This window comes from Antennarius striatus, chromosome 4 (assembly GCF_040054535.1).
Source record: "Antennarius striatus isolate MH-2024 chromosome 4, ASM4005453v1, whole genome shotgun sequence".
Classification (NCBI taxonomy): Eukaryota; Metazoa; Chordata; class Actinopteri; order Lophiiformes; family Antennariidae; genus Antennarius; species Antennarius striatus.
Window position 1 is genome coordinate 21667399 of NC_090779.1, and position 18684 is coordinate 21686082.

General features: G+C 42.9%; 1 protein-coding gene across 1 annotated transcript; it reads right to left on the minus strand.

Annotated features, from left to right (window-relative positions):
• Window positions 1-874: 874 nt before the first annotated feature.
• On the minus strand, window positions 875-18677 carry tdrd12 (tudor domain containing 12). The gene is made up of 36 exons (XM_068312642.1): window positions 18562-18677; window positions 15610-15753; window positions 14800-14936; window positions 14587-14706; window positions 14444-14499; window positions 13857-13942; window positions 13597-13768; window positions 13209-13261; window positions 13037-13128; window positions 12759-12854; window positions 12221-12289; window positions 11418-11491; window positions 10703-10754; window positions 10604-10657; window positions 10373-10418; window positions 9959-10072; window positions 9271-9456; window positions 9032-9185; window positions 8827-8954; window positions 8202-8393; window positions 7835-7963; window positions 7166-7283; window positions 6936-7075; window positions 6392-6609; window positions 6143-6224; window positions 5538-5719; window positions 5186-5393; window positions 4770-4862; window positions 4450-4598; window positions 3689-3931; window positions 3426-3496; window positions 3215-3260; window positions 2989-3102; window positions 1873-2026; window positions 1666-1726; window positions 875-1526 (listed from the first exon to the last, which is right to left on the minus strand). Exons 1-36 carry the CDS (start codon window positions 18583-18585, stop codon window positions 1459-1461), a joined length of 4125 nt encoding a protein of 1374 aa, XP_068168743.1. The 5' UTR covers window positions 18586-18677; the 3' UTR covers window positions 875-1458.
• Window positions 18678-18684: the final 7 nt, after the last annotated feature.

Sequence of the window (18684 nt, forward strand, 5' to 3'; positions counted from 1 at the left end):
TCCAGCTCCCCCAGGATGGTACGTCAATACATGAGGTCAGACATAAGACCAGCCTGTGATTTGAGTTTTTGGTACTGGTTCCTGGTGTCCATTGTCACATCATTTAGTTTTTGAATACCTGTAAAGATTTCCAACTTATTATCCATCAATATCTGACATTTGATTTTTGGAGAGCTGTACACAGTAATCCCAGAGTCACAAGTTAATTATATGAGCAAGCCTGTCTGAAAAGATGATTTCTACTAAGAGCAACATGGTGAACAATCAAAACACAAAGTGAACACCTGTGATTTAGCAAAACTATCCGGCTGGAAGCTACAAACACAACTGTTTGTGTAGGGACACGTTGACACAGTTTGAGTTGAACTGTTGAAGCAACTCTGAGTGGTGGCTGACCTACTGAGTAGTGTGTCGTAACCAAGTTCAAAAAGGTGATGCCATTTTGGCCGGGGACCCCCTGGAGCCCCCTAAAGAAACACTTTGAAAACCAATGTTCAAACAGTTACTATGGAGACGCTTCAACAACTACGATATTAATCTAAAATAGAATTTAAAAAACCATTTAAAGTATGTAAATTATAACCAGTTATGATGATCAATGCATTAGTAATACTAAATCAATATTGTGCTGCATTGGGTTTTTGATCATTTTTACATTATTTACCAATATCAAATTTCTTTTATAAATCCAGAAACACTTGAACAACTTTACTGGTAACCAGTTGCTTACACCAAACTTTAAATAATGACTCATATTTAAGAACTGCCAAATAAAATTAAAATTTTCACTCTGTATTCAAACAAAAATCACTAAAAAAAAGACAAAATAAAACAATAAACTCAGGGACATTTCAAAATATTTAATGGGAATTAACTCAAGGCAACACTGCCTTAAACAGGCCGAATGAGGGCCGACAGGAAATCCAGTCAAGCTTATGTGCATCCATGTATGTAAGGCAGAGCCGAGCAGCAGGACGCACATCCAGAGGAACGCGTGACTTCATTTATGTCATCAGATATCCACACTGAACTTGCTGTCAAGGCCTTTGACCAGCCTTCAGAAATTTTTAGAACAAACAAATGCAAATCTCGTATCAAAAATGACAGAAAGGAAGTAAAAATAACAACCTGGAACTTTAGCTGAACACAAATCCTTCTGCTTCACTCCTTTATCTAATGCACTAGACACATGATCATTGAAAGTACTCTAGGATTTAAACTGAACTTAAACACAGAATGAAACTCTGGAATACACAATCATAGTAACGCCCTCCAACCTGTAGTCATTACCTCACTTATTTAATTTCACTACACTCAAAAAAAAAAAAAGAATAAACCAAACTGTCAACAGTAAAGCAAATGCATTAAACTTTAGAGGGACACAGGCATTCACTGCAAAAAAAAGAAAGAAAAAAAGCCACAGTAGTGCAGGGGCAGCTGATGAACTCTGATCCACCTTCAGTCGCTGTCGCTCTCTGATGTCACGTAACAGTCATCTTCTTTAGGGTCCACGAGGAACCATCGACCTGGAGACCGGTACACATTAGCATAATGTAATGCTGTACTATCAATGATAACAATGCTAAAAGTACTGCTGACCATCGCTAACATGGACACCAGGATATCTATTGTATCTGGGATTTAAACTACATCTGTGGTTCTCACCTTTGGGGATTCTGTCTTCCTTGTCTTCCAAGTGCTCCATGTCATAACTCACAAAAATGTTCTGTGAATACAAATATAAATGTAAACTGTAGTGTATTTTTCCTAAATTAAATCTGAAGATGTCTTTCAACTATGAACTTCATCTTGCACAGATTAAACAATCGCTTGTCATCTAATTCTTGCTGTTAACAAACTGAACTCCAGTACCTTGTTCTTGAGCAGTTTTTCCCAGTCTCCCTGCTGTTGTTTGACCAGTTGGATGACTGGCTCACTGGACTTCATTTCCCAGCGGCAGCTGTCTGTTGCAATGTTGTGTTGAAGCTGCAGGTCAGCTCTGTAGGTCCGTCCATCTACTCTACCACTGGATGCAATCAGCAGAGAGACATCAGTCAGGTGTCGCTGTTCCACCCCCACTAGAACACTGAGAACCCTCCGTCACACCTCAGGAAGAGTCAATCAATGCCATCGTAGACACTTCAAGTCTTTAGTTAGGTTTGTTTACTGGGCAACAACATTCAGTCAATCACCACTCAAAAGAAAGTTGAGTTCTCTTTTTGGATTTATATTGAAATGTTCCTCAAGACGGTATTTCAGGAATGTTTTTTTAAATCTAAATCAAAATCCATGTTCTGTATCACTGCAGAACATTATTGAACACAAACACGTTCTTTTGAATGAATGGTGGATTTCCAGGCCGACAGGCTTCCCCTGTCAGAGTCCTGACAGGTAACACTTTAGCTTCTATTACATGACAGATTTGTCACATTTGAGTGATTAACCTCTGATCTCTCTATTTACAGAGGAAAGCATATTGGATTGACAATTCCCGGGTGTGCAGACTGGTCCTAGTAGGAAAAGATTCTCAAAATGTTTGTCTTTATCAGGGTGATCCTGATGAGTCAGCCAAGCCTGAGGTTTCAGAAAGGACCTGACCTTAAATTATTGTCTAATTTGGACACAACATCTCTACCAACCATTGTCGAGAAGAATCCTCCTTCACCTGTCATGAATCAGCATTGAATTAAACACCTGTAGTGTGAGGCTGGCTATACACAGACTTTGTGCACGAGGAAGGGAATAAAACAGCAACAATTTTAAACCAGCTGCTGTATAATTATTAGTTGACAAATATTAAATCACAAGTTTCTACCAAAAGAGTCATTGACTGATCTTTAGCTGTGAAAACACAAGTTTCCTCCAGTGTAACAATTGTGTTTAACTTCTGTTTTTTGTTTAATGTGCCCATGGACTAACCATGCTAACCGTGTAGTATGGTTACAAATCTCCTCTGATTTTTGAAGTGAGTGAGGATCGGTGACGGACCTGTAAACCACCCTGTCGGGGTAGAAGTCACAGCACTGAGCCTCCGGGTTGGTCAGCTTCACCGTCACAATCACAGACTTGGACGTCTGATACCAGCGGATCTGAGGGTGGAAACTAAAGCACAACCAGATCCAATCGATTAAAGCAGATCCAGTTCCAGTGAATCACCTTGATCCAATTTGAAACTAACGTCTTTAACAACAGCTAGATTTTAGCCATCTTGTACCTGCTTTGATGAATCGACTCAGAGCTGGAGCCTCTTCCATCTTCTCCTGAACACATACATAAACCTGATTTACTGTGTGGTAACAGTGGATATTGATTCTGATCAAGTTCCAGATAACTTTCAGGTCATTCTCCTGATAGTCCAGACATCAAACATTTTCATGTCTTCCATCTATTAATGATCAATTGGACTGTCGGTCCTGGTCTTTTACCATTGTCACAGGAATTGACAGAAGTACTCTGACTGGTCTGATTGGGACCAAGTTCCCCTTCAGATCCGTACCTGTAGATCAGTCAAAAAGCTCCCGTTCAGTTCCTAATTTAGAAAAGTTAACTCACACAAGACATATTCATTCATCTCTTCAGGTAGCTTGAACATTTCTTAGTGTGTGATGATTGATTTCTTTTATTTGTCTGGAATTTGAATAAAACTCCTTGAAAGTTTGAATATTAGATGAAGAGTGAAGTCACCTACCTGCACATCTGACCAACTGAGTGTAGATTAGCTTCATGGCTGTTTGTCTGTACAGTAACTAACTGGTTGCCCAAGAGTGATGTGTGATCACACATCGGGACAAGGTGGGGTTCAGCTGACGGCATCAGTGGTGATGCTGGGACCAGAGACGGTTTCACTGGACTGTCTGGATGACATAGTTCAAGGTGAAGCGGGGCGACCAGATGACTGAAAGCTTCACCAAGATCATCAAGAGACACTGGACTGTTTGAATCACAACAAAAGACAAGGACAACTATTAACTTAATACATAGCATTAAATTATTTTATATAATCACAAAAATGGATAAGCAATTACTAAATCACTAGCATGAAATGGTATTGGTCCTCTTAGAAGTGTGATCCAGTGTGACTGTTCATTCAAAGTATTTACAGCAGACACCAGTGTTCACCTGTTTCATAGACATTCATAGTGGTGAGATTGATAAATGCAAGGCGACCCCTCTTGGTCAGGAACGGTAACTATTCACACCATCACTTATTCACGGATGGAATAAACTGGTGAATTTATCTGAATTTGGGGTTCAGTGATTTTTTTGCCCAAGGATATTCTGGCACATAGACTGCAAGGACAGGGAATCAAACTGTCAACCCTTCGATCAGTGGAGGATTCCTTTACCTGAATAGCTGCCTGTTAGGACTCACTAATAGGACACTATCAACACCTAGAGATTCAGAGATACCTTTCATAAAGGTCTGCTGCGATAGCTGAGTTTTCTTACCCAGGGAGGTGGGATGTGCTCTGGTACAGTGCCTTCAACAAGTCCAGGTGATCTTGGTTTTTTGTCCCCATGCCAGTGTTGAGGATTTCTGACTGAACATTGTACTCATTGATCATAGTTTTCATGCCTGGCACCTGGCTCAAACACACCTGTGGAAAAACAAGAAAAACACATTATCTGGTTATAAATCACAGCAAACCAGTCCACAAATCATATTAATATTTGAAGAACGCTTTAATCATGACAACCAGACACTTGACAGAATGTTACTTGACATCCTTTGGTGCCCAACAGGGACACACTGCCTACTAAAAACCTACCATGGGATCAACGAAAACAGTGTTTCCCAGACTGAAAACCGCTTTGGCTCGGTGTTGTCGACCTCTGATTTTCTTGCTGATTGCTCTGATGACCTGTGGGTCTCAAAAGTTTGATCACATGACTGCTCACAAAGGACTTAACAGTAGGTCTGTCATGAGAACTATTGTACGTAATCCACCAATTGCATGAGGTTAATTCAGGCTAAGAGATGTTTTACGATATCCTAATGAATCAAATTCCACCTTACATCAACAGTGCTCCCCCAGGGACCCACTGGGCCAATCATCTTCAATTTAACTCGTTTGTGATTTTGGCGAAACAAACAAGAGTGAGTTCATGTAACACATCTGTTGTGGAGCTACTGCCGTGCTACAGAAACTCTACTGTAAAGAAACAGTGAAGCGTTAGTGCCAACCTTGGGGTGCCAGTTGACCTCAGCGTCAACCGGTTTGACCCCACAGAGGACGATCTCCACAGCCTGGGGGGGCAAACTGAGAAACTGGTCGGGCAGCTGGAGGATCTGGTGGGATCGGACTGTCTGCTCCTTACCAACATCAATGAAACGCACAATGACACTGAAGAAGAGCCGTTCACCTGTTTCTGAGACGGACAGGACCTTCACCCTGCAGCAGAGAATTGTTTTCTTAGATGATCCAATCCAGACAGGACAGAATTAAACAAACCAGAATCAAAGAATGGGCTGTAAGCAACCAGCAGAGAGTTAAAGACACACTGAGTTTCAACCTGTCACTGTATTCATGTCAGACCTGTGAAAGTCATCATCCTCCTGCATGGCATACAGGCCTCCCTCCACCACATCCTTAGCTCCAGGCTTCTTGTCAGCATAGTAACTGTTCATCTGACGTGCCAGGGCAGGGAAACCTCCATCGTCCTTCTCGACAATACGACCGAAGAATACCGATGCCGTCTTAATGTAGAGAGGCACAACCTGGGGCAGCAGAGAGGAGAGGATGGATGACTGCAGTGCAGGAAAAACATCTCATTTAACAGTTTTGGGATTCACTCAGATCAAAGCAGGAACCGCTGACATTAAGCTAAAATCCACACAAGATGAGACGTCTCCATCAGTGCATCAACAACAATCAATACAGTAGGTGTCCATAAGATAAAAAATCAATTGCATTTGGTCAAACTATTTTGGAGCATGTGTTTTTGGATCTGGATCTTCATCCCTGTAGCACACAAATCCCAACTAATAAACCAACAACCATGTTAATACATTAAAATAGATTTGAAGCCTGTTTCTAATTGTTCCTTGTTGACAGTGGCATTAATGGAGTGATTTCTACTTAAACCACTGGTTAGCTCTATGAGGCAATGAAATAAAGCAGACGTACATAAATGCACTTACTTCAATGATGCCAGAGGCAGGAAGGACAGACTGGTCCAGATGCAACATGACTTTGTGACGATCAGGACATGCACTTCTGTCTCTGCAAAAAGGAAACACGATCACATAAGTTGGGTCATGTTCTTAAACTCTGGATGATTTGGCTCAGGATCCATCCTGTCTCTCTGGTGTTGACTGTGTGACCGCATGGAGCTGTTGACTAAACAGATGTCAATAGATTTATCAGACCTACAACACTCTATGAAAGACCTGCACACTCCAAAGCTCTTCAAGTAGCTGCACAAAGGCATGCTGGTCTTTTGGTCCTCACGGGCCATGTGGACTTCCTGGGAGAAGGTCAACAGCTCAGGGGGAAGTGAGGCATTGGTTCTCTCCAGGTAACGCAGGAGTCCGATGATATGATGAGCGTTCCTGTCAGAAATAAGCAGCACTGACTTGGTGAGACCAGTGCAGCTGTCAGCTTGATCCTGGGAAAGAACAGAAAAGAAGAAATAACAATTTCCCTGTGTTCCCCTCCATTCTCTCTTTTGACTTTTTTGCATTTTGAATTATTTTTTGGTTGAACTTATAAATATTACAATATTTTTAGACAGCAAATTCCTCAAAGGTGTAAAAGTTCTTGGCAATGCAAATTTTTCTGTTTCTGAGTGTGGATTATTGGCAACTTGAAAGGCTGACAGGAAATCTGCAGTTAACTGCAGCTGAGGTTGCTTACGAAACACAAATGGACAAAAAAACATGTTAATATATTCATTAATTTATAGATGAATGCATTTCGTCAAATCATTCTTACTCGTTTGGAGAGGTTTCTGAAGTTCTCCGCCATGCAGAACAATCGGATGCCAAATGCTTTAGGAGATGAAGGGAAGCCGTAGTGGACGACACAGGATGCATCTGTGATCCTCAAACACTTCAGAGTCTCACTGGTGATCACTGGAGTTGAGAAGTCAATAACATCAAGGATAAAGACATCTGGCCGGCGGTGACTACCAGTCAAAACTACCAGTAAAAACACTAGTTTACCTAGGATCACATGACTGCCGACGCAAACGTCTTTCCTCCACTGCTGGATAACAAAATTGGACTGGTGAATCAAGCCCTCATGGATCATGAGACAATATGCCGATTTGTTTTTCACAGCCTGAAGGCGAAGAGAGACACAGAACTACTATCAATCCACTATTAGACATCATCAAAACAGCACAACCATATCTAAACTCTAATCTAATAGATTATAATCTAACCTGGAGTCTATAATATAATCTGAAGTAATTTATTATCTACTATGATCTCATCTAATACATAATCAACTCATCGAATCAGATCTGACCTGACCCAATCTAACCTGATAAAAAGTAATCTGACCCAATCTGCTTTCTCATTTATTCTGCATTTTATGTTGATCAAGGTGGTGTTGGTGACAGCAGTGTCTTCCTGAATCTAAAATCCCGTCTTGATGAAACATTTCTTCTGGTATTTTCAGCCTCTGTGGCTTGACTGGTATCTCTGCTGTTTAAATTAGTAATTAGTTATTAATAATCATGATTTACGAAGTTGTAACTATGTAATTAGGGTTAGGGTTCAATCAATCAATCATAGACACTGAAATTAAGATCATTTAGTGAAATTTTTGGCACAAGTTCATTCAGTTCAGTTTCCAGTTTGATCAGATGAGTGAATGTGTGGTTTCACCTGAAAAACATCTTCAGCTTCCTGAGCAGAGTTGGTAACAATCAGTGTCTTCTGTCCAACGTTGGGGTTGAAGTCCAGAGCCGACAGCAGGATTGAGATCTTACTGGTCTCGACAGTCATGAGGACAATCTGTAGGACAATAACAGCTGATGACAAGGCGCATGTCATCTCTCAGAGGATTGTGGGTTGACGATATCTGAAGTCCTTAGAAAGTAAAGCAGCAGTGGCTTTTTCAAGAATTATTCAGTTCTTCATGTAAGGTGATGCTGCTCCATGAGAGTTGGTCTGATTCTGAGATTAAAATAGCTGATCTAATGTTATTATAAAATGAGTGGGCTACGTTTACTGAAGACAGATTGACACACACCTGTTGGACATCAGCGTAGAGTGCAGCTTCCTTAGGGACAGTCACGACAATGCAGGGTTGTGACATGTGATTGTTAAGCAAACCTTCCACGTGACTCGTCCATCTCTTCGCCACAGCAATGATCTGCTGAGGAGAGGAAGGCTTTTCCTCACTGGAGGTCACCCTCTGGAAGTGCTGCAGGATAGTCGTCATCTGGCAACATTGATTTAAGGACATACAATATTTTTTAAAATAACAAAAATGACTGATCAAAAATCCTCATCTTAATTTTCCTCAACCTGAGACATAATTCCAAATTTTCACAGGTTTTGAAACTGGTCCTGTTCAGGGAAAAAAACATCATCATCACGCAGTGATTCTGTCGGAAAGTAGTAAACTTGTTTAATTAAAACCAACTACATCACTACTTAGAGCCAAACCACACATCCAAAGCTAACACTAGCACATCTTATGTACTTAACTAGCTGAGTGGATAATTTATTGCTGGGATTATCTTGGGTTTTCATGGAGATTTTGGTAATGTTGGATTAGCCCTAAATGCCTGTAAATGGTCTATTAGCTAGCTGCCTGTCAGACAGCAGTTAGCAGCTGAAGATGTTGGGCGTGAGGGAGGTGCCGGGATCACCTGGTCTGGAGCCAGAGTAAACAACTGGTCAGCCTGGTCCAGTACCAGGTGGTACAGACGCAAGAAAAGGAAGCATCGGCAGGACAGCAGACGGACGAAACTGAAAGGTGTGGTCAGCAGCAGCCGGCCTGATTTTTTAAAAAAGGAAAATCATCAGTTGTGTTCCTCAGTGAGCTAAAGGTGAATGAGGTTGTTCCTCACTTACAGTTTTTGGGGATCTTGCAGGCCTTTGCCTCGTCTTCACCGACACCTAGCAGCACAACGGCTGGCTGGAGGCTTGAGGTGACTTTTAATTCTTCCAGGAGGTCATACACCAGCTGGACTCTCTCCCAGCCCGGACACAGCAGCACTGCAATGGGCTGGACACATGGAAAAGGTCAACAGAACACTTTAACGTAGCGCTGGTGGACATTCTAACCAAACGGGAGGCGTGGGTTGTCTCACCCCTGTGTTGGGGGTAAAGGAGATGAAGATGGAGTTTAGCAACATGTGGGTGAGGAGTGGGATGAGGTAGCAGAGAGGTTGCTCAGCGCTGTTGGAGATGACGATGGTGTTGCAACCTCGAGCCACAGCTGGCCAGCTGTGACACTCAGATGGAGTTAGAGTCCCTAACTGCTTACACTGCAACACCTGGACACACAGCAACAAGAACTATAGCCTGGAGAAGAATCCATCGCGTTCACCTCGTCTCAACTTCCCCAATAAAGCAGCAGATTTGTTGGAGAAAAGAGTGTGAAGAGACTGACACGGGAAACGAGTGGGATTAGTGTGTTTTTGGTGAATATGGACGCTAAAATAATTTCTATATCTTCTGTTACTACACTAATCTCCACAATGTGTCTCAGAAAGACACTGATTATTAATCATCAACAGGACATACATGTTATTTATTCATACAGCCGTCACACACACAGAAGACACATGGACTGATCGGGAAGAGCAGTCTCTTCCTCCTCGTCCTCAACAAGTTGGCCTTTCTGTAGCTCAGATAGTTACACAGAGCTGATACATAGACTTGAGACTCATCAGAAACTGAACCAGTGACTGATTCAAGTAAAAACAGTCGTACAACAAGAGACTTAAGTGACACATTTAAATGATGCTCAAGTCTAAAAATGATCTGTTGTTTTACCCAGCGGAACCGATTGGAGATCGGGGCGTCGTCCAGATTGGTCCAAGCCTCTATTGGGTGGGCTGAGTGCACCAGAATAGGATCATTGGGAACAACCTGAAGACAGTCAGAAGCCTGAAGGAACACAAGTTATTCAATCAATATCTTAGCAATAGATGTTCACCAACTGCAACTGAATTTTGGCATCACACCAGACAGAATCCTTTGACGCCTGCAGAAAGTGGCTAACCACGGGCTATTGATTGATGAATCTAACTGTGCTGATGTGGAATTAACACTTTAGCTCTGGAGAAGCAGAGTTGATGCGTCACACAGTAGATGTCATGTGACGTAGATGTGGACCTACCACAGTAGGTGGACTTCCTTTAGTTGTGATCAGGAAACTGTTAACAGGTTCTGTGAGAAAGGACATACCGAACAGTCTGTGTTTGGAGACTCCGGGTTCAACCACGACAGCAGGCTGTAGGGGACACAACAGCCATGATGACCTCAGCACTCATGAGATCTATGTCAAAGGCCTCTTTGGAAGCAAGCTGCCACCGTGAGAACGCTTCTTCAGTCATATTAACGACTGGACATGTTTGTTGCTCTCAGATGGAGCTCACTTGTCCAGACATCATCAATAGCAATCAATGAGCCGCTCACCGTGAACAGATCTGGTCCTCCTCACTGGCCCTTGTTGTTTCCATCATCACTGGTCTGCTCAGAGGTGAAAGAGAAGGGTCACGTGACACCATGTCCTACAGATGTAAGATGAACAACCTCCTCCTGTTCTTACATGGGTTTAAAGTGTCTGCTAGACAGAAGCAGTGGAAAGTTTAAATGAAATAAAACACAGAACCACGTCACTTTCTTTGGTTTCTGGTTGCTTTACACACCTTTAGTGAGGGGTTTGTAAATCTATGATCAGTGTTTACACTCCCTCTGATCTGTTTCTCTGATGGGGTTGTGTTAGAGAGCCTGAAACATTTAAAGACTAACGCCATCAGTACACACAGACTTTGGGAATGGATTTTTGGAAAAAATACTTCAGTAAATCTGACATATCATGGAGCTGAATGCAGCCTCCAGCTGGTGATTTATCAGGGGAGACCCCCAACAGCAGTGTGTGTGTGTGTGTGTGTGTGTGTGTGTGTGTGTGTGTGTGTGTGTGTGTGTGTGTGTGTGTGTGTGTGTGTGTGTGTGTGTGTGTGTGTGTGTGCGTGTGTCTCACTCAGATCCCAAAGGTCCAGCAACTTCACTTGATGAAGATCTGACCGTATTCAGGTGGGTGATGTTTGTTCCTCTCATTACACCCCATCCAGCTACTTTTTTCATGAGGTTTGTGTCAGAAAACTGTTATTAAAATGTGATGAGTGGCTTGGATTATTTAAACTGAATCGTTTAAATAAACCAAAAGCCTGCCCTTGTTAGCTTAGTGTGGTCTGAGAAAGGCTGCTGAAGGCGAGGTGGTAGCTACCCTTCCTGTCCTGTGCTGAAGTCTGCAGGCGTCTCTTCAGTTTCACGGTTCTGTAGCTCTTCATGCCGACTCGCCTGGGAGCAGACAAATCACATTACACCTGCAGCAGTGTTGTACTGAGCCCCACAGCATCACATCCATCAGCTCATGCAGCAGCACCAGGCCTGCTAGTGGACACCGATGGACCAACATGTCCCTGCAGCACTGTGGACCCCACCTGCTACACCCAGTCCTAAAACTGATCATAGACTAGGATTTACACCAGTTGTGACAAGTCTGAGAAACAATCTATAGAAACAACACTTCCTCTCAGTTAACTTGATGTTCGTGTCCTAACAAGCTTTAGGTTCTTGTCTCACTGAGGACTAAACTCTACAGGACAACAAACAAATTCACCCCGAGAGCATCCTGCTGAAAGCTGCTGCTGTCAGGATGCAGAAACTTCGGGAACCTGTGGAACACAGGAGATGGAAGTATTGGCATCCCTGCTCAGAATGTTGCCTCCACGACCTGGCTCCAGATAAGCAGGTTAAGATGGATGGATGGATGGAATAAACTAAAATAATGAATACATGTCTGCTGTGGTGACCTCAGAGGGGCCAGCATCAACAGAACTCTCTATAAACTGCTAGTATCTGTAAATCTCCAGATTAGTCAAATGAAGTTTCTGGTTGTGAGAGAAAACAGAACACTTCTGCTTGAATCAATTTGTCAATTTGTTCACAAAGTACTTTGGAGTTTAAGGTTTTATCACAGATATCCCATTTATGACCAGTACTTATTTTCTTGTGTGTGTGACTCACCTGGACAACAGACCGTGGTTGTTGTTCCCATTTGCAGCCAGAGACAAGTCAGTGTCCTCTGAGGAGTCACTGAAGAAACAACAGATAGAACAACAGAGACAGAGAGCACGTCATGTTGCCGGGTTGACTGTTTAAACCATTACTTTATTCACCTTAGAGCATTGATAAAGGATACAGCACATTATTATATTGTCACGTTGTGTTCAGTGTTAAGTATAAGTTTAGAAACTGTGGTGAGGCTTTGGTTCTATATTTGATTTGTCGTAGTATCTTTCCTTTCCGTATTTACGTCAGTCTTAATTTTCCATGTTGGATTTCCCATCACGATTGATTGATAATTTTCTGCCAGTGCTTTGATTTGTTCTAAAGTTTGTCTCTCCGTATCTCTCTTGTCAATTGTTTCTGTACACATTTAGAACGTCTTGCATCAATAAATAGAAACATTTCCATTGTTATGTTAAAATCTTGAGGAATACCTATAATACATAATAATAGCTGTTATCGTGTCTATCCCTGTTAAAGCAAAGGATCCAACCACCTTGCGCTTTGGTTCTGCTCGATGTTTCTTCCTGTTAAAGCCAGTGTTTCCTCTCCACCGTCTCCATGTTCTTGCTCATGGGTGATTGTAGGTTCACTGCAGAACACAGAGTAAGATTGAGGCGTTTCTCATAACGGACTAAGGAAAGCTGGGACAAAAAGCCGAACTTGAATGAACCTAACGAACTATTGGTGGTTCTTTTGAACTTTATTTTAATTCATTCAGCATATACAGTTTATATGTAGATGAATAAATACGTTAACCTCATGTGGGCTCACCTGTTGGCAGAGACACAGTCAGAGCATTTCCTTGTTTTGCCGTCTGCATACAATAACTTCTCTCTGTCTCCTGACCCATCATGATGTTGGCACTAAAGCACCACAAAGGGTCACAGGTCAACACATCTTCAGTTTTCTGTCAAAATAAGTCAACAGAAGAAGAGCTGCTCACCTGAGGTGTAGTGAGAGCCACAGGCCAACCAGCTGCAGGGAGAGCTTGTGACCCTGAAGGTGAAAGAGATGAGTCAGAGATGAGTCAGCGTGAAAAGGGAACAAACCAGCTGGGAAGACAAAGAGTTAGGGGGACTTCAAAGTCATCGGTGTGTTGAAAACAACAGACACACATCGGAGAAAGCTTCACTAACAATTCAAGACACTGAAATAACGCTAAAACCATCATGTACGTTTAATGTAGTCTTAGTCCGGAGTCAAATGTCCTCCTTGGTTTTTATTTTTAGTTACATGATCCTGTTTTTTGGTTGAGTTTTATTCTAATAAAGATATAAAAGTTTGCATCTGGAGTTTGCATCTGGAGTGAAAGCTCCAGATCCAGTGTTTACCAGGAGGAAGACATGTCTGAGCCATCATCTTCTTCAAGGTCAAGCTGAGATACAACATGCTGGAGGGCAACATGACAGGAAACCGATCCACCTCTTCTGGCTCACTGTCGTCTGTCAGCGCTCTGGTGTACACGGCAAACTTCTTGGCTACCAGATCATCGTTGACACAGATCTGAAGAAACTCACAAATGTAACTGTTCTGTCACAGATCCAACATCACGCTGTTTGGACAGTCTGCGACCACAGGAATCAAAACTCACCTTCACATTGGCAAACGTTACGTAGAGCTCGATGGACGTGGAGTCCGACTCAGATTGAAGCAACACGGCCTCGGTCTGAGTGGACACTGATGGAGAAAAGCACAGAAGAAAAAAACACTCCAGATGTAGTCTTGATATGAAAGACAGAGACATCACTAGTCCATATTCATCTCCATATCCAGACAATATTCAAGAGTATCTGGATAAACACAAGAAATTATTCAAAGAGTCAAATTTGGTATATATCTTTGAAAAATATTTGGTGCCATTAAAGTTTTAATCAAAATGTCCACACCACATCGAACCAGTGAGAAAAGCAGGTAATTTCCTTGATTTAAAATTCTCAAAGGTTAGAGGCAACGACTGTCAGTTCTGTTTTTAAATGGTTCTGCTGTTTAATATTTAAAAACTGAAATGTAAAAAAAAAACAACAACTTAGGAGATATATTCAAAAAAACTGAACAATTCCATGTCTTGTTGTGTATCTTCGTGACAACAGACAGGATCAAAGCCCAACCTGTGGACATGCTAACATTAAAACCAGATGCACATTCAGGCGTTTAGTAGGTGTATTTCCTGTTGGTCACCTTGTAGCAGGTTGTGCAGGTAGAGCGTAGCGGAGCTGTCCCACTGAGAGGATGGACTGCAAAGACCACACAAAACCATCAGTAAATTAATGTCACAATGATTACGGGTCAACTTCTCTCCAACTACTGTGTCCATAACTCACATAAGCACCGCCTTGTCCTCTTGGACAGATACTCTCAAGGTTGTTGGTCTGATTCCCCCCAGGTGGAACCTTCTGAACCTGAACGGCAGCTGGAGGAAATTCAACAGAGCGATTCTAATCCTGATGTGAGAACAGAAACAGTAGATGTTTAGACACACTCTCATGTGTCTCCTGGATGAATGTGGACAAGTGCTGGTTCAGCACCGGTCTTACTGGTCTGACGAAACAACGAGCCATTCTCCGTGGTCCACCAAGAGACAGCAGGCCCGATAGGACGCCGTGTCCGTGATGATCGACTCCACCAACGCCCGACACCATGAATTCATCGCTGACCAGTACACCACACACAACTGAGAAGAGAAGAGCCACCCACATGACAATCGCTGTCAGCTGATCAATTGATCACCACATCAGTCAGACTTTACCTGTGGAGCACTTCTCAGTAAATCATCGTTCACCACACACAAACAATGACGTGAACGGGACAAAGTGATGAATAAAAAGAACTGACAACGGTTGTATCAGAAGACTGTGCATCAAAAGACTGGACAACATTTTGACCAGACGCATGGTTGAAATGGATAGGGCGACAACAAGAGGCCACTGCAATTGTAAATATTCTGACATCTAGTCTAGATTATATCACAACACAGGTGCCACCACTTGTGTACATGTATTCACAACAGCAGCAATGACCTCATCACATAGCAAATGACACTCAGCTCGATCAATCAGTAAATACAATCAGGACACCATCATCATTATCAGTCATTGTCTAGAAGAACACTGATCAGTGGTTAGGTCAACTCAGAAGAAAAAACAAGAGGTGAAATTTATTCTTGTAATTTGTTACTTTAATTTCAGAGAATTTTCCTCCGGGCAAATCTAGGCAGTTAAAATAAACAAACCAAAACAACAACAATAATCAATTGTCCTCACAACTTCCTGTAAGAAATGAAAACAACTTTTGACATGTCAAAGCCTGATCAGGTGTAATATGATGACTGTCAGGTGTTGTCCTACCTCTCCTTCCTCTAATGATGCAGGCTTCAGCTTCTTCTCATCCTGGGTGATGTTGTGGTAAAAGTCGTTGATCTGAGCCAGCAGCCTATCGTACAGTTCTGTGGTCTCCTGAACCTGACCCCAGAGGCTGGAGGGGTCCTCCACCTGCAGAGACCAGAAGACAGCCATACTGGATCCACACTTCATACCGTTCTATAAGCTGGGGATGCACACCTGTGTTTAGAATAAACTATCAGCACCATCTACTAGAACAATAAGTGGTTTATGTACCACCATTGTGTACACTGTGTGTACACTAGAAGAGGTGACTGTTGTGGACCAGGAAGTGGAAAAGATTAGCCAGGATGAAGTGAGGAGGGCATTGAAGAGGATGAAGAGTGGAAAGGCAGTCGGCTCTGATGATATACCTGTAGAGGTTTGGAAGTGTCTAGGAGAGGTAGCAGTAGAGTTTCTGACTGGGTTGTTCAACAGGATCTTAGATAGTGAGAAGATGCCTGAGGGATGGAGGAGAAGTGTGCTGGTGCCCATTTTCAAGAACAAGGGAGATGTGCAGAGTTGTGGCAACTACAGAGGAATAAAGCTGATGAGCCACACAATGAAGTTATGGGAAAGAGTAGTGGAAGCTAGACTAAGGGCAGAAGTGAGCATTTGTGAGCAGCAGTATGGTTTCATGCCAAAAAAGAGTACTACAGATGCAGTATTTGCTTTGAGGATGTTGATAGAGAAGTACAGAGAAGGCCAGAGGGAGCTGCATTGTGTTTTTGTAGATCTGGAGAAAGCTTATGACAGGGTGCCCAGAGAGGAACTGTGGTATTGTATGAGGAGGTCTGGAGTGGCAGAGAAGTATGTAGAGCGGTGCAGGACATGTATGAGGACTGTAAGACAGTGGTGAGGTGTGCTGTAGGTGTGACAGAGGAGTTCAAGGTGGAGGTGGGACTGCATCAGGGATCAGCTCTGAGCCCCTTCTTGTTCGCTGTGGTGATGGACAGGCTGACAGACGAGGTTAGACAGGAATCTCCATGGACTATGATGTTTGCAGATGACATTGTGATCTGCAGTGAGAGCAGGGAACAGGTGGAGGAGAAGCTAGAGAGGTGGAGGTTTGTCCTGGAAAGGAGAGGAATGAAGGTTAGCCGCAGTAAGACAGAGTACATGTGTGTGCATGAGAGGGACCCAAGTGGAAGAGTGAGGTTACAGGGAGAAGAGATCAAGAAGGTGGAGGATTTTAAGTACTTAGGCTCAACAGTCCAGAGCAATGGAGAGTGTGGAAAAGAGGTGAAGAAGTGTGTACAGGCAGGAAGGAACGGGTGGAGGAAAGTGTCAGGTGTGATGTGTGATAGAAGAGTTTCAGCTAAAATGAAAGGAAAGGTGTACAAAACTGTGGTGAGACCAGCGATGTTGTTTGGTCTAGAGACAGTGTCACTGAGGAAAAGACAGGAGACAGAGCTGGAGGTAGCAGAGATGAAGATGCTCAGGTTCTCTCTGGGAGTGACCAGGAAGGATAGGATCAGGAATGAGTACATCAGAGGGACAGCACATGTTAGAGGTTCTGGAGATAAAGTCAGAGAGGCCAGACTGAGATGGTTTGGACATGTCCAGAGGAGAGATAGTGAATATATTGGTAGAAGGATGCTGAGTTTTGAACTGCCAGGCAGGAGGCCTAGAGGATGGACCAAAGAGGAGGTTTATGGATGTAGTGAAAGAGGACATGAAGGTAGTTGGTGTGAGAGAAGAGGATGCAGAAGACAGGGTTAGATGGAGGCAACTGATTCGCTGTGGCGACCCCTGAAGGGAAAAGTCGAAAGGGAAAGAAGAAGATTGTGTACACTGTGTGTAATAAAAGGGCATGTCGTATATTAGTGAGTATTTGATTCAAATGGAACAGGAAGCAGTAAGTGGTGTCACTCTGCAGACAGGGACTATAACTGATGGTCTGCTGGAGGAAAGAGACTCACGGACTTATGGACGCTGGTAACTTTCAGTAAAAGTCAATTGACCAAAAGTGACAACATGGGTTCCCAATCAGAAGGTCAAGACTGGGATCAAAAAATAATTTCATGAAATCCAGTAAAAAATTCGGGAAAGAAATTGAACAAGTCTGTTTTAGCTATGGCGGCACGGTGGTGCAGTAGATAGCGCTGTCGCCTCACAACACGGCGGGTCTGGGTTCGAGTCCCGCTCTGTGCGGAGTTTGCACACTCTCCCCTTGTCTGCGTGGGTTTTCTCCCACCTCCAAAAACATGCGCTTCAGGTTAATTGGCCAGTCCCAAATTGCCCGTAGGAGTGTGTGTGTGTGTGTGGTTGTATGTCTTTGTGTGTGGCTCCGCGGTGCACTGGCGTCATACCCGGAGTATCCCCCACCTCATGCCCCATGCCAGCTGGGATAGGCTCCAGCTCCCCATGACCCGCTGCATAAATGAATGTTTTAGCTATAAATTTTACAAAAGATATTTAACAAAATCATATCGTCTTTGAAGTTGCCTGTTGAACATCTCATCTTAATTTTTCAATGATTCGATTAGTGGGGGTCACAAACCTGTTACCTTTAAAACTTTGGTAACCTCTGACCTTCACCATGTCTCAATGCTGCGTCAAAATTGAACAGTCAGAGAACTTGACAAAGGTTGTCTGTGAACCCCTGATGACCCCAGTTTCACCTGCACTTGATGACGTCATAGAATAAACAAACACACATCAATTCGATCTAGATCCAGGCCATAATCTAGATCTGGTTTATAATTACGGGCCTCATGTAGCATATTTTTGTAAAAATAAATAAATAAATTTTTAAAAAAAACCTTCTTTAATGAACTCAGTCTCACTGTATAAAAATTTAGTAAAAATAACGAAATCAAGATGAAAATTAAATATTCACGTCCAAAACTATTTAACAACGCCTTCATGAACAGCCGGCTAGCTAACGCCCGGCTAACGCACTGCTAACTCTCCTACCTTCACAATGGAGATGTTCGGCATCGCTAAGCAGCACCGAATCGTTCCCGACACACAGGTAAACTAGTTCACCGGTCAGCTACCGTTAGCTAACCAACCTATCAGCAGACGTCAAGGTGCGCG